Source organism: Panthera uncia, chromosome B1 (assembly GCF_023721935.1).
Source record: "Panthera uncia isolate 11264 chromosome B1, Puncia_PCG_1.0, whole genome shotgun sequence".
NCBI lineage: Eukaryota > Metazoa > Chordata > Mammalia > Carnivora > Felidae > Panthera > Panthera uncia.
In genome coordinates this window covers 18,443,299-18,457,141 of record NC_064811.1, presented here as the reverse complement: position 1 = coordinate 18,457,141, position 13,843 = coordinate 18,443,299, and the positions used below count along the sequence as shown (strand labels likewise).

General features: G+C 41.3%; 1 protein-coding gene across 2 annotated transcripts in view; it reads left to right on the top strand.

Annotated features, from left to right (window-relative positions):
* Window positions 1–13,843, top strand: part of PPARGC1A (PPARG coactivator 1 alpha) — a 112,541-nt gene that overhangs the window by 87,667 nt on the left and 11,031 nt on the right. For both annotated transcript variants that reach the window (XM_049630387.1, XM_049630388.1), the window contains exons 8-10: window positions 2,990–3,905; window positions 4,492–4,596; window positions 4,756–4,876. In XM_049630387.1, coding sequence (XP_049486344.1) covers window positions 2,990–3,905; window positions 4,492–4,596; window positions 4,756–4,876 — 1,142 coding nt within the window. The remainder of the gene's footprint in view (window positions 1–2,989; window positions 3,906–4,491; window positions 4,597–4,755; window positions 4,877–13,843) is intronic.

The following is a 13,843-nucleotide window of genomic DNA, read 5'->3' as shown; positions in this document are numbered from 1 at the left end:
GTTTCCGGAAATCTTACGCACATATGCAAGAACATACGCTTACTTCAAGTTTTAGGGAATTGCCCGTTTATTAAAAGGAACCATGAAGTCCCTAAAATGCCAGCATCCTGGTGTCTTACCCAGCACAGAGTACAAGCCCAGTGAATGTCTGCTCCACCCCCATAGGCCCTCCAAAATGTGAAGAAGGGAAAAGGCTTTGTTTTTAACTCAAAAAACAAACAAAAACAAAAACAAAAAAACTCAAGCAAACAAACAAACTACCATCAGGGTGTCGCCACTCCCCAGAGCAACTTGAGAATCAGTTATTTAAGTGATAATGAGCTTAGGTACTAGGACAAGGGTTTCAAATGTTCAAGACTAAAAAGAATTTCTATATTTAAAATCCCTAGATAGCTGAGCTATTTTTAGAACTAGTCTCTCTTTAATAGTGGCCTAATTTGGTGTTTCTGAAGTTTAGGGTTTCTTTTTATAAGTCTAGAATGTCAGTCAAAATACATACACCTGAGAACAAGGCAATGTGCTACTTAGACATGACAGGACAGAGGCTCTCCATATGCGGCCCATGAACCACCTCATTAAAAATGTTTGACCAGCTTCCCAAGGTATTCTTGGGCCACTGAAATATAAGACCCGCTACTAAAGGAGAATCTAGAAAAATTAAAAAAAAAAAAAAGTACAAGAATTTTTGCACAAATAAGCCCAAGCAACATTCTACTAAGAGCATATAATCTATTTGGAAAGACAAGATAAACTATACATTCAAAAAAGAGATGAGCAAGAATATAGAGCATTATCTGATAAGTATCAAACGAGTGATCCTGGCAATAAATTATTAGGAATGTAACAACTACCCTAATTTGGGAACCACGAGAAGATTTATGGAATTGGATTTTAGGATGTCGAATGTCATTTCCCCTATTCAAAGGCTATGTCATTTGCAATATTTGACTTTTATTGGCTGAGCAAAGAGAGATTATTCATCATTATTTCTTTGGGCATCTTAGCCTCCTGTGAGAAGTATCTGAGAATTTATCGTTTCTTTGGAGGAGCATTAGTATCTTTAAATTTGTTGTAATGGTAACTGAAGATAGCATGTGGTAGAAATAAGTGTTAGAAACGGGGCAGTGCAAAAGGTAAAGGAAACAAGGGGAAAAAAGAGACAGAAAGATTGAATACATAAGAATCTCTTAGAGCGAGTAAAAGGCATACCTGTCCATGAAAGAGGGGACAAAAGGAGAGTGTGCCTCAGTGACATGGAGGTTTCATTGTATAATATGTCACCTCCCTATTACCTTCAAATGAAGAGTACGGAAGGCATGTGGGGGTGCCTGCTAATCAAGGGAGCTTTTCTGGGACTCTGCTGGGTCCCTTCTCTGTGTTTGTATTCCCCTGTGTTTCTGAATTTTTCTGGGATGGATTTCCAAAGTCACATTACTTTGCATTTTTGTAGCCTTTCTCCCCTCATTTAGAAAGCTTTAGCCGTACAGAATAAAAATTGCCAAATAGTGGTGTCAAATATTTTATTATACGGGAAATATTAATTTCTTCCATATTTTTATTGCAAAGTAGGAAAAAGAGGCAGTATCTTCCTGTTCATACCAAAATTGCATGTGGCTTTCTGTGACCTACTTGGTCGTGTGTGTGTGTGTGTGTGTGTGTGTGTGTGTGTGTGTGTGTATTTTTTCCCCTTTTCTCCAGCAAAGTCAGATTTGTCTGCCATTTCCTTGAAATGTGCAGTTGCCTTAAGTCTAACCCCAGACTTGTTAGCAGACTCGAACTCTGCTGAACAGCGTTCACCCATCCTCCCGAATAGAAAATGGATTGTAAACTCAAATGTTCCCTTGTAAGCGTAAAGTCATTTGAACCCTAGCGTGCCCTTCTTCAAAGTTCCTTGGACTCTGGAGCCATTTCCCGATTATCCTTCCTCGGTGTGGAGGGATGAGTAGAACTTTCTCAGGGGTGAAACATAGTGGAGGCAACTACAGCTCACAGACTCTCCCACCATGGCCATCTGATGGAATTTTCTGCTCTTCTGTAGAAAAGGACGAAAGACACCAACCGATGGGGTGTCTCTCGTCTCCCTTTATTTTATTATTATTTTTTTAATTCGTTGGTTGCCGGAGTTTGGGTCCGTTTCAGTCCTTCAGCCTCCTAACCCGCCCCGATGTTGTGCTCTAAATAAAATGGTCCACTAGCACTGCAATATTTAGTGTTCCTGTTCATTTAGGTTTCTGTTGCAGAACCATATTTTAGACAGAATGTATTAGTTATGCTTACAAGAAAGTATTATACCTACATTAGCCATGGTTTACTAAGTTAATGAACTGTGGAGACAAAAGAATCATTGCCGTCAAGTTGCACAGTTGTCCGGTTCCCTGCTTTCGTCTGTCGTGTTTTACTGGACTTCCTTTGAAGTTGTCTGTGTCCTTCCCACCCTGCCCCACATTTGCTGTCATCCCATCTTTTTTTTTTTTTTTTTTTTTTAAGTTGCCGAGTTCTGGGGCTCCTTGGGTAGTGATCCTCGATTGGGGAAATTTTTCCGAGCCACTTGTGTGCTCCTCAGAATTCCTTGCAGACAAAGGCTACCAGAGCTATTCTGTGATCCCCCTGGACCGTGCTGTGTTAATGTTCCATAAGGCAGACACACGGTGCCCTTGGAAATGCGAGCTTGGGTAATGCCTGGTGCCCGTGGAGGCCGGTAGGGAGGCGTTCGAGTTTTCTGGGAAGCCAGGTCTGTTAGCATTGGCATTTGAAACACAAAATATCGCAGATTTCACTGCCGCCTGCCAGTAGCGAAATCTGTCTTTTCTCGGTGACAGGGGCTGATAGGGAGAGAGGTACTTTTTCAGGTCTTGCATGAATTTCGTGTACCTTCTTTCTCGCCATTGTCTGAAGCCCTGGAGAAGTTAGGAAAACTTGTCCTGGCATTTAACCACATGATCTCCATCTCTTGTCTCTCTCCCCACCCCCCTCCTTCTTTTTCCCATAGGCCTAACTCCGCCCACTACTCCTCCTCACAAAGCCAACCAAGATAACCCTTTCAGGACTTCTCCAAAGCTGAAGTCCTCTTGCAAGACTGTGGGACCTCCTCCATCAAAGAAGCCCAGGTACAGTGAGCCTCCTGGCACCCAAGGCAATAACTCCACCAAGAAGGGGCCCGAGCAGTCTGAGTTGTACGCACAACTCAGCAAGACCTCTGTGCTCACCAGTGGACACGAGGAAAGGAAGGCCAAGCGGCCCAGCCTACGGCTGTTTGGTGACCATGACTATTGTCAGTCAATTAATTCCAAAACGGAAATACTCATTAATATATCACAGGAGCTCCAAGACTCTAGACAACTAGAATATAAAGATGCCCCCTCCGATTGGCAGGGGCAGATTTGTTCTTCCACAGATTCAGACCAGTGCTACCTGAGAGAGACTCCGGGGGCGGGCAAGCAGGTCTCTCCTTGCAGCACCAGAAAACAGCTCCAAGACCAGGAAATCCGAGCCGAGCTGAACAAGCACTTCGGTCATCCCAGTCAAGCTGTTTTTGACGACGAAGCAGACAAGACCAGTGAACTGAGGGACAGTGATTTCAGTAATGAACAATTCTCCAAACTACCTATGTTTATAAATTCAGGACTAGCCATGGATGGCCTGTTTGATGACAGTGAAGATGAAAGTGATAAACTGAACTACCCTTGGGATGGCACACAATCCTGTTCGTTGTTCGATGTGTCACCTTCTTGCTCTTCTTTCAATTCTCCGTGTAGAGATTCCGTGTCACCACCCAAATCCTTATTTTCTCAAAGACCCCAAAGGATGCGCTCTCGTTCAAGGTCCTTTTCTCGACACAGGTCGTGTTCCCGATCACCATATTCCAGGTCAAGATCAAGGTCCCCAGGCAGTAGATCCTCTTCAAGGTAACCTTGTCATCACCCACCCCAGAGCGTCAGGTCCAAAAAACAGACAAACCAACCAACCAACCAAAAAAAAAAAAACAAAAAACAAACCAAAACACGCACTCGCAACCCACAGGCAGCCCGGCCCCTCAACACCGCATCCCCAGTGCCTCTGGAACTAACGAGGATGTTGTCACACAGACAGTCCTCCTCATCTTAAATCCGTCAGCCTTGAGCACAGTGGCTTGAGCCAGGCGGATCACAGAGAGCAATTTGTAAGAAACCTACTTGCTCCCCTAACTTTTTCCATTACCTGGAGGGTTGCCCTGTGCCAGTACAGTTGAGATCCACGCAAGATAAAGCTGACATTGTACCAGACTGGCGCTCGGCGTTAGCATCAATAAGAGAGGCTGGGAAAGCACACATCACTCCCCAGACCTCTAAGCTGACTACATCATCACAAACCGCCACCAGGAAATCTCACCAGTAGCTAGGAAGAAAAAGCCGCTCTCTGTATACGGTGTTCCGGGGGCTATTCTGTCGTGCCAGTAAACCGGGGTGAAGCGGCGGTTGCAAATGCCCTCTCTGTTTTTCCTCTCGCTCCCAGATCTTGCTACTACTATGAGTCGAGCCACTGCAGACACCGCGCGCACCGAAATTCTCCTCTGTGCGCAAGATCACGTTCCGGGTCGCCCTACAGCCGGAGGCCCAGGTGAGGGCGCCTGTCATTTTCCTTCTGCTCCTCTCACCCCCTCCTCTAGATGACGCGGTGTTAGCTCGAACCCTGCCCCCTCCCCCGATCATGATTCGTTTTGCTTGGGTAAATGGAGGCGGTTGACGGTTGACTTAATGATGAAGTTATGTTTCTCAGGTATGACAGCTACGAGGAATATCAGCACGAAAGGCTGAAGAGGGAAGAATACCGCAAAGAGTATGAGAAGCGGGAGTCTGAAAGGGCCAAACAAAGGGAGAGGCAGAGGCAGAAGGCAATTGTAAGCAGCTGGGAGCTCGCTTTCATTTTAAGGGAGGGTTTCTCTTCCCTTCCCTTCCCTTCCCTTCCCTTCCCTTCCCTTCCCTTCCCTTCCACCTGTTTTTTTTTTTTTTTTTGTAGACTAGAAAATAAACTAAAGCGAAGGCTTTATTAGAATGTGCAACATTCAACCTGTTGACTTTGAAACAGCGGTGGGTCCCTCATCGGTCCCTCTTGACGCAGATTATTGGGAAGCAACGTGGTAAATGAGCATAGGTTCTTATTCGGACTTCATGTTCCTCATTCACCTTGAAGCTCGTTGCTGTTCTCTACTTTTGTTTTCCAAAATGGAGGGAGCAGGGATTTATTCAGTCAAAGACTGGTTCCATCGGGTCAGAAGATGGGTTTTTCTTACCGTCCTCTGCGGCTTTTGTGAGTGGAAGATGAGGCGGTGCCCGTGTTTGGTTTTTTAGTTTTTGTCTTTTCTGCAGACGTTAGAATTGGATCATGCAGGAAGGGACCGGGTTCAAGTTAGATTTAAAGGAGGCGGTAGATGAAGATTTGCTAAAAGGTCATCATTTCTTACTTGTGCTGGGTCAGCATCTAACCGGGTAGTTGACACATCCACATTTCTTATGAGCTACTTTGCAGTAACCCATTATGTATTTCGTCACCACGTACTGCAAAGGCACTGCATCTCCTTGACATACAGACATCACTGACACTTCGATGTAAAGATCCAGGCTATGTTGAACTTGTTGGTTCTCTGCGGGTCACTACTTCTCAGCACCTGCTCGCAAGTAGGTAGATTTTACCCCAGCTCCCTCCTATTGCTTTTCAACTCAGAACTTAGAAGGCGAAAGCCAGTGGCCCCAGTTGTCAGTCTTGCCCATGGCAGACATTCTTAATCAATTATGGAACTCTTCCCACTGAGCCCGCGGGGAAACTTTGGGTCTCTCCCAACTCGGGGTTTCAGGGAGCCTTGAGTAATCAATCAGAAGTGGCATTGCTTTTGTCCGCCGTGGCTGCCTGTCTGTGCTCGTTGTTCCTGAGAGTCATTTCAGTTAGATCAGCTCTTCCCAGGTCTTGCATATAAGGGAACCAAGGTTTAGGGAAATGACTTTCAACTGTAAAGGTGAGATTTATATTGTACCTTTAAGAAAACCTACAACCATCAACAAAATCTTGAAAAAAATACATAAAAGAACTGACGAATGGAGTCAAAATCAAGCACTGGCCAACAGTTATCAACCAGAGGGAAAAGGTTAACTGAGAGCCTTGTTAACAGCAGGCACTCGAGGAAAAAGAAGGGAGAAGTAATTGAATACTTAGGCTAAAGGTCTAGAGTGTTTGCTGTCATTTAACGTTGAAGCTACCTAAAACTGAATCAAAAGTCTTGTGCAAATTACAACACCTTTGCTCATTTTTCTCAACTTTCAAATGAGCTGTGATATTAAGAGCTGCCAGAGTGTCATTCGTTAACACTTAAAGAAGACTAATGAAAATTAGAAATTCAATTTTTCTAATTTTGCTGTATTTAATTAATAGCCTGTTCAATAATTATAATAACTCACATTTATATAATGCCGTATAGTTTACAAAGCCTTTTGGTATGGCACATTACAGTTAATCTTTACAAAAGAGAATCATGTTGAGCAAGCATGTAGGAAAAGAGCTATTTCAGTGTTTGCAAATCCATATTTTGTAAAATCCTTCATGTTTCTTCCCAAAAGTATCACAGCGAAGAGAAAGATTAACGGTTTCATCGTGTGTTTGTGCAAAATACACCACTATAACCAAAGCTGTGCAGATAAATGTAGCTAAATGGCATGTGTTTCTTTTTTTCCTTCCGAAGATAATTTAGTGCCAGATACTTAATGAGAGTGCATAAAGGAGAGAGGGGTCTTTTCATTAGTTTGGCTCTTTCCAAAATGTCAAATGGTGTGGCTGGTCTACATTCCATAGTTAACGCCTGTGCCAAAAGCAACCTTGAGGTCACTAGCCCCAGACTGAAAGCAGATACCCTCTGCCTTCTCTTTGTGTCACCAATGTCGACCAGTTCTTTAGTTAATTCTTTGAGTAAGACAGTCTTTATCAGTTACCTCTGAAAGATGGCTTATATAGTAAAAATATCAAGTTGGCTTACACTGAGTCATTATAAATTAACTAGACATCTGGCTTTGAGATTTTTTTGTTTTTGTTTTGGAAAAGGAGATTGAAAAAAAAAAACTAGGACATAGGGATTATTTACTCTGTAATCAGCGAACTATAGATAATAAGAGCTGAATATAAAGATTTGGGACTAACTCGTAAATTCACTCCCTCTTGGACAATGACATGCTGTTTCTGCTTCACATAAGCGAGAACTCGTGATCCTTTATGTGATAAACATTTGCTAGTTGCTTAGGATATAGAATCAGGTAAGACCTGGTCCACACATCCAGAGAGCTTCAAGTCTCCCGGCAGATAAAGATATGCAAACGAGCAATAAGGTATGTTAAGTGCTATGGCAGAAGGTAACCTAAGGTACTGGTGGCAAATGGGTGGACACCTAGGCCTGAGAATGAGGGAGGGCATTCCTGGTGAGGGTGAGATTGATCTGAAATCGAAAGAGAAGGAAGGCAAAGGTTTTCTACACCGGTGCTTTCCAATATGGCAGCCACTTGCCACACAGAAAATTCAGCTAGGTCTGAATTAAGATGCACTATAAATGTGATTGGCTGTTGAAAATTTAGTTCAAAAGAAGAGGGTAAAATGCCTGATTAATACTTTTTATATCAATGGCAAATTGAAATGATAATGTTTTGGACCTATTGAGCTAAACAAAATACATTATTAAAATTAAATTTTCTGTTTCTTTTTGCTTTTTTAACATGTGCCTCCTAGAAAATTTAAGCTTGCATAGGCTGCATTATGTTTTTAGTGGGCACTGCTGTTCTAGGCAGAAGCTATAGGTCACAGTGAGTCCCTAGACAAGAGCAAGGTATGCTGAGAAACTGCTAGTCATTTAACCAGAACACTGGGGAACAGAATCGGTACTGGAGGGCTCGATGGAAGCGAGATCCTTAAAGTGTCCTGTAAGACATGACAAAGATTGTGAAGGCTATCTTGAAGGCATAGTGGAATTTCTTAATGAGTTTACCATAGGAACATTTTCTGATTGCTTTCCTTCATCAAGATGATTTACTTTATTGTGCCACAGTGCATTTGCAAAATGTATTTTAATGGACTTGGGCACAGAGATACATGTGATGAGCTTTGACTCATTTGACTGGATCAGCTTGAGAGGTCATTCGTGAAACAGCTAAAGGAACTAGGACAGTCCTCTTAACTTGGTTGGGTAGGTGACTTCCATTCATATTTTTGAGAAACCCTTGACGTAATGAATAAGTAGTAAATTTTGTTTAGAATATCTAGGGCGCAATGCTGGGTTATCTATTAATTCAGATCAATCATATAATTAGAAGACTAGCAAAGCAGAGGCCCAAAAAGGAAATGAAAAAAATGTTAAATCATCGAATAACTGATATTTTACAAAATTAAAGCAGTCTTTGCCGCCTTTGGCTTGCAGTCTATATTGCTTTTATTTTGAGTTCCGTAAGGAGACGGTTTAGGAGGTCTGTATAAACTTGTCATTGCTTATGCGTCTAAAAGTCTTTATCCAGACCAACCTGGATGCAGCAAATCAGAGAGTTAAGAGAGGTCTAATAGTCAGTAGTTACTAACACAGAATCTTATATTGGGGTTGACCATTGCCACCGTTCTGATTGTTCCTTTCCTCCACTTTCCACCTAAATTCTTTCTCAAGAACCACGTCACCCTGTCTTTCTCAGCCTTGCAGTAATTTAGGTTAATCGGAACTTTGCAAGCCAGAGTTTGGCACTTAATGTCTAAACTGTCACTGCCCTAATTTCTCGTAGAGTTCTAAGTCCCACTCATTTGCAGTCGGTAAAATTTTCTGCCAGAAAACATGATAATGGGATGTTCATTTAAAGGGTAAATGTACACATTATGATACGGCTCAGTGCTTGAAACCCAAACCAGATGTGCCTGGGCAATGACTAAGCCATTCCATTTCTCCCTTCCATTCGTCAGTATGCAGCCCAGGAGTCAGGAACAGTGCTTCATCACGGATAATTATCAGCTTCTTCCAAATGGGAAAAAAAAAAAAAAAAAATTGTGTGTGTGTGTAATTTCTCATAGTTAGAATTTTTGGAGAAAATAGTTTTCTATCCAAGCCTTTTTCAAGAGATACTTCATGTAGGTTAGAATACATGTTCTATTGTGAGTTGAACCTCACTATTTAGAAATTATCAGTTTTACTGAAAGCTGTCCTGCATCCCCTCAGTTTCCATGCTGTCTGCCTTATTCTTGTGTTTACTTGCATACTGGCTCTTACGTAGACTATTCTGGATTTATTCACACTGATCCAAACTTAGGCTTAGAAGAATATTCCTGGGTAGTACTTAGCTGCAAGTAACTTTGGAAAACTGAGTACTGTAGTTTTGTTTCCTCCCTAAGAGTATTACTATAATCAATATGAAGGGAAAGAGAGGGAAAAAACACAATTTGACTTTTGTCAAGGTTTGGCATTTCTTTCTGTCCATATGTGCCTTTTCACAGCCATCCACCCCCTCACCTTGTCTTTTAGATGGAGGACCTCACTGTACCGTTCAGCCTAGAGGGCATAGATTTTATCCATACACCTCACATACACTATTTGTAATATCTTTGAAATTTCTGAGGAAGTCAGGTTGGTAGCTAATCTGGAAATGAACATAAGTCTTTCGTGGCTGAAGTTGACATGCAGCTTCCTTAACATAGGAAAAAGAATTTTTACATTATCCTGACTTGGAAATGTAGGCTAAGAGTTCTGAGAATCAAAATCTAAATTCTATCAGGCTGTTCCTTGTTGTTACCTGGCGTTGCAAAACATTTTAGGGAGATAACCCATAAAGAAGCATCAAGCACAGTGCTTGGCATATATTAGAATTCAATAAATGTTAACCTCCCTGCTAAATTCCCTTTCTCTTAGTCAAACCCCTTTTTCCAAAACTAGCTTATTATTTGACTGCAGCCATTGTATGTTTCCCCAGCTACCCCAGAGGCTCTATTCTCTTTTTGATAAAGATTTTGATCATGCAAAGTCAGTTAATTTCAGTCAGTTTTTTTTCCTGTATTCCCCCCCCCTGCATTTTGATATAATGATGATTTACTATACCTGTTAATGCAATATAAATCTTCAATTTTGTTATCCACACCATCAGCAAACTAGCTTTTGTGAAAATTGAAGCTAAAAGATATTTGATAAATGTTCCATCCTCCTCAATAGTGAAAACTGGTCCGAAAATCATTTTTCAAGGAGCTTTTTCCAAAGGTTTAGAGTTCCTCCAAGCCTTTAAGAAGTTGAAAATGTTATTAAGCATTTTGATTTCTTTTCCTTTCATCTCCTGTTTAGAAATTAATGTCTTGAAAAATTGGCTGCAAATGTTAAGGTTTTTTAAAGATATGGAATCTATTCATCTGCCTAATAAAACTGCAACACGTTAAAAATAATCGGTTCTTTGCTAGACATTTTGGCCAATCTTGGAAAGATTTTTGTCTTTGCTTTTAGACCTTCAGATGCCTTTTAGTTTCATTTTTAGCACTAGGAAAACCAAGCACTCTAATCATTTTCTAAAATGAGAATTTCAGCATGTATTCAATCTCTGATCTTTGTAAGGAAGCAAGACGTGGTTCCATTCCTGTGTTTCATAAAAGGAGATGATGGACAAATAGGTAATTTAAGTGATTGTGCACCAGCCCTTTGGGTTTCTGTTTTTTCCCATCTAGATTGTGTCTTCTTTTTACTGCAGAATGTATCAGTATCCAAAAAGGTCCTCTGGTTTATCTTCTTTGTGGGATCGTTGTTGCATACAGTTTTGTATAAAGAAGCAATTCAGAGACTGTCCCAATATGTTTGCATATGGACGTGCATATGGTCGATTTTAGCTTTAACTTCAAATTTCCTTGAGTACGTAGGCTGTGTGTATTCCCATAATGGTAGTTGAGCAATTTCTTTGTGATGGTTCAATTTCTTTCTCTCTCTTCTGCCTTTCCCCCTCCTTTTTCTTTATACAGTAGTAACCTTCCTAAAAAAGGCCTAGTAAAAAAAAAAAAAAGTAACACCCATGGAAGCAGGCGCCAGAAAGTTTAGATAACAGTCCCATCACATTTGGCTGTTTGGCTAGAGCTGGCTGTAAATAGAATGGAATGTGGTGTTATGAGTCCCTTACTCCAATGTACAACACTGCCCCAGGATGAGTCTCACCATCCATTTATATTTATTGATTTCCAGGATGTGCTGGGTGGTCTGGAACAACACAATTACAGCCTTCAGTTGAGACATACAATCTACATGGAAGTGAACCAGGCAGTCCATTCTGTTTGTGGGACTTCACCCGGTCAATCATTTAGGCCTGATAGCTGTTGTCAAGGGAATTGTGTTTTACTGAGTGTTTCAGTGGAGGCCCACCTCGGATTTTCAGAAGTGATTTTTAGGAGTGAGAGCTCTGCAAACATGTAGTTACTCCACACTTCTTCCACTTAAACCTGTAAAAACAAGTCATGGAAACCTTTGTCAATTCCCTCAGCTTAACTACCTTGGCAAGTTCTTTCCTATGACTAGGCATCAAACCTGGCTTTCATTCTCCATTTTCTTAGAGAGTCTCAGGGAGTAAGGATTACCCTTCAGCCTCTTTGATGCAATGAAGGGTGTAAGGGTAAGTGTTGACATCGATTAACTGACTGGTGATTGATTTTTCAACAAATATTCATTTAGACTCTGTTAGGTTTCAAGTACCCTTAACATACAGTTGTCAATCGGACAGATGCAGATTGTGGGGGGCAACAGACATGAAACAACGAGTTAATTATTAATTATTTAATTACAATTGGTCATCAAACTCTGAAAGAGAAATAGTGGACTATAAGAACAAATGATAGGAAACCTGACCTCATCTCAAGTCTCAGAAAGGAAATGATTGTTGAGTTCGGTGTAATTTTAGACAGTATGTGTATATCGGAGAAGAGGAGGAGGAGACAGTGTGGGGAGGCTATTATAAGGAGCAAGGGAACAGCTTGTGCAAAGGCCTTGGGGAAGGAAAGGAGCACAGTATATACTAGGGACCGAGTAGCTCAAGGTGGCTGGAAAATAAAGGGATGAGTGGGAAGTAGGAGGGAAAACCCATGAGGGAGACAAGTCTAGACCACGCAAGGCCTCATGGGTCCTGTTAATGATTTAGGTCTTTCCTTAAAAGTTATGTGAGGCCATTGAAATGTTTTAGACAGTAATTGACATGATCAGATTCCTGTTCCCTTAGCAAAGATTATTCCGATTGAAGTGAAAGAATAGATTGGAGGAGAATAAATATAGACCCAGGATCCAAGTTAAGAGACTGTTATGCTAGTCCACAAAGAGATGCTGGCACCTCGGTTTAGAGGAGATCAAGTAAGAGAGACAGACCAGACAGGTATTTAGGAGGTAAAATCAACAGAGCCAATGAATGATTGGATGTATAGAGGGGACTAAAAGGGAAGAATCGAGGAAGGCGCTCAGGTTTTTGTCCTGAATCTTGGCTAGATGACATTAACTTCACTGACATTAAGACCATTGGAGAGAGACCTACTGGGGAGAGGGTGGAACTGGAGCACTGGGTTTGGGTAACGGTCTAGTTTGAAGTGCTCAGGGGACATCCAGCTCGAGATGTCAAATAGACAGTTGGCTATTTGAATCTGAGTCTCCAAGGAACTTCTCTTATCAAAACAGAAATATGAGTGTTGCCTGTGGTAAAAGAAGATGATGAACGGATGATCGGATCACCTAGGAGACTCTAGTCTGTAAATTGCTCAGTTACGTTTCACAAGTGCTTACTGAGTTTTCACTCTTTGCCAGGCCCTTTGCTAAATACTGGGCATATGAAAAGGAAAGACATGCAGGGAATAACATAGAGTATCTCTTTGCCATAAGCCCAGATTACTTTGTACCTCATCCGAGACAGGATACCCTCAGTACATCTGGAGGAAACTCTTCGGCAAGCTGAATCCATGCCTTAGTCCTGTGTGTTTCCTAATCTTGGCTCCCATCTAACTTAAAGCTTGCAACCTATAAGTTCACTTCATTCTTGTTTGTTCTCAGTAGGCATATAGATGAGTTGGTAAGCACATTCTTTCCATTGACGCCCCATGTTCTCGAAAAGCCTTGCCTTGGTTTTGAGGGACATCATCACCTTTGGCCTTGTCTTCTTGGAACAACAAATACAGGATTGCTTCTTACACTGAGAAGTGTTTTTTACTGTTTCCTGAAAAAGGAGTCCATCCCTGGGCTGTAAGATATTATTCCCATATTTTGTAGGCTATAAATTGCTGGTGACTTTCAGATTATGATGATATTGACTCCACTTCTGAAAATTAGGCCACACCCTTCTAGTCTGTTCCTAAAATAAGATTCATTGCTAAAGTGAAATTTATAGCTTCTTTTATAGCTCTTATTCTGCAGAGACCCATGGCTTAAAATAGCCTACATTTTAAGACTGTATTTTCATATTATTGTCTTTGGACCACCTGCATCAGAATCACTGGGGTGTGCTTATTAAAAATGAAGATTGGTGAATCGTATTTTCTAATTTTTTTAATATAGCCAGGATAAACCCCAATAATTTGCATTTTTAATAAGCACCCCAGGTAATTTTTATTTATACCAGAGTTTAAGAATCGTCGTTTCGAGGGATGTCTAAATTTGTACATCTCATTATTCCAATCCTGAGTTAAATGAGAAATTAAGCAGTTTTGCAAGCCAGGTCAGTTTCTTACCAATTTGGAAGATGAATAATCAAGTCACAGGTGTTAAAATATTTAACAGGTATCTTCCAGCTGTCCAGAGATAAAGAGATCGCATTGCCCATATTTCTTTTGTAATACATAGACGCTCACTTGAGAGAAGAACAGAGCT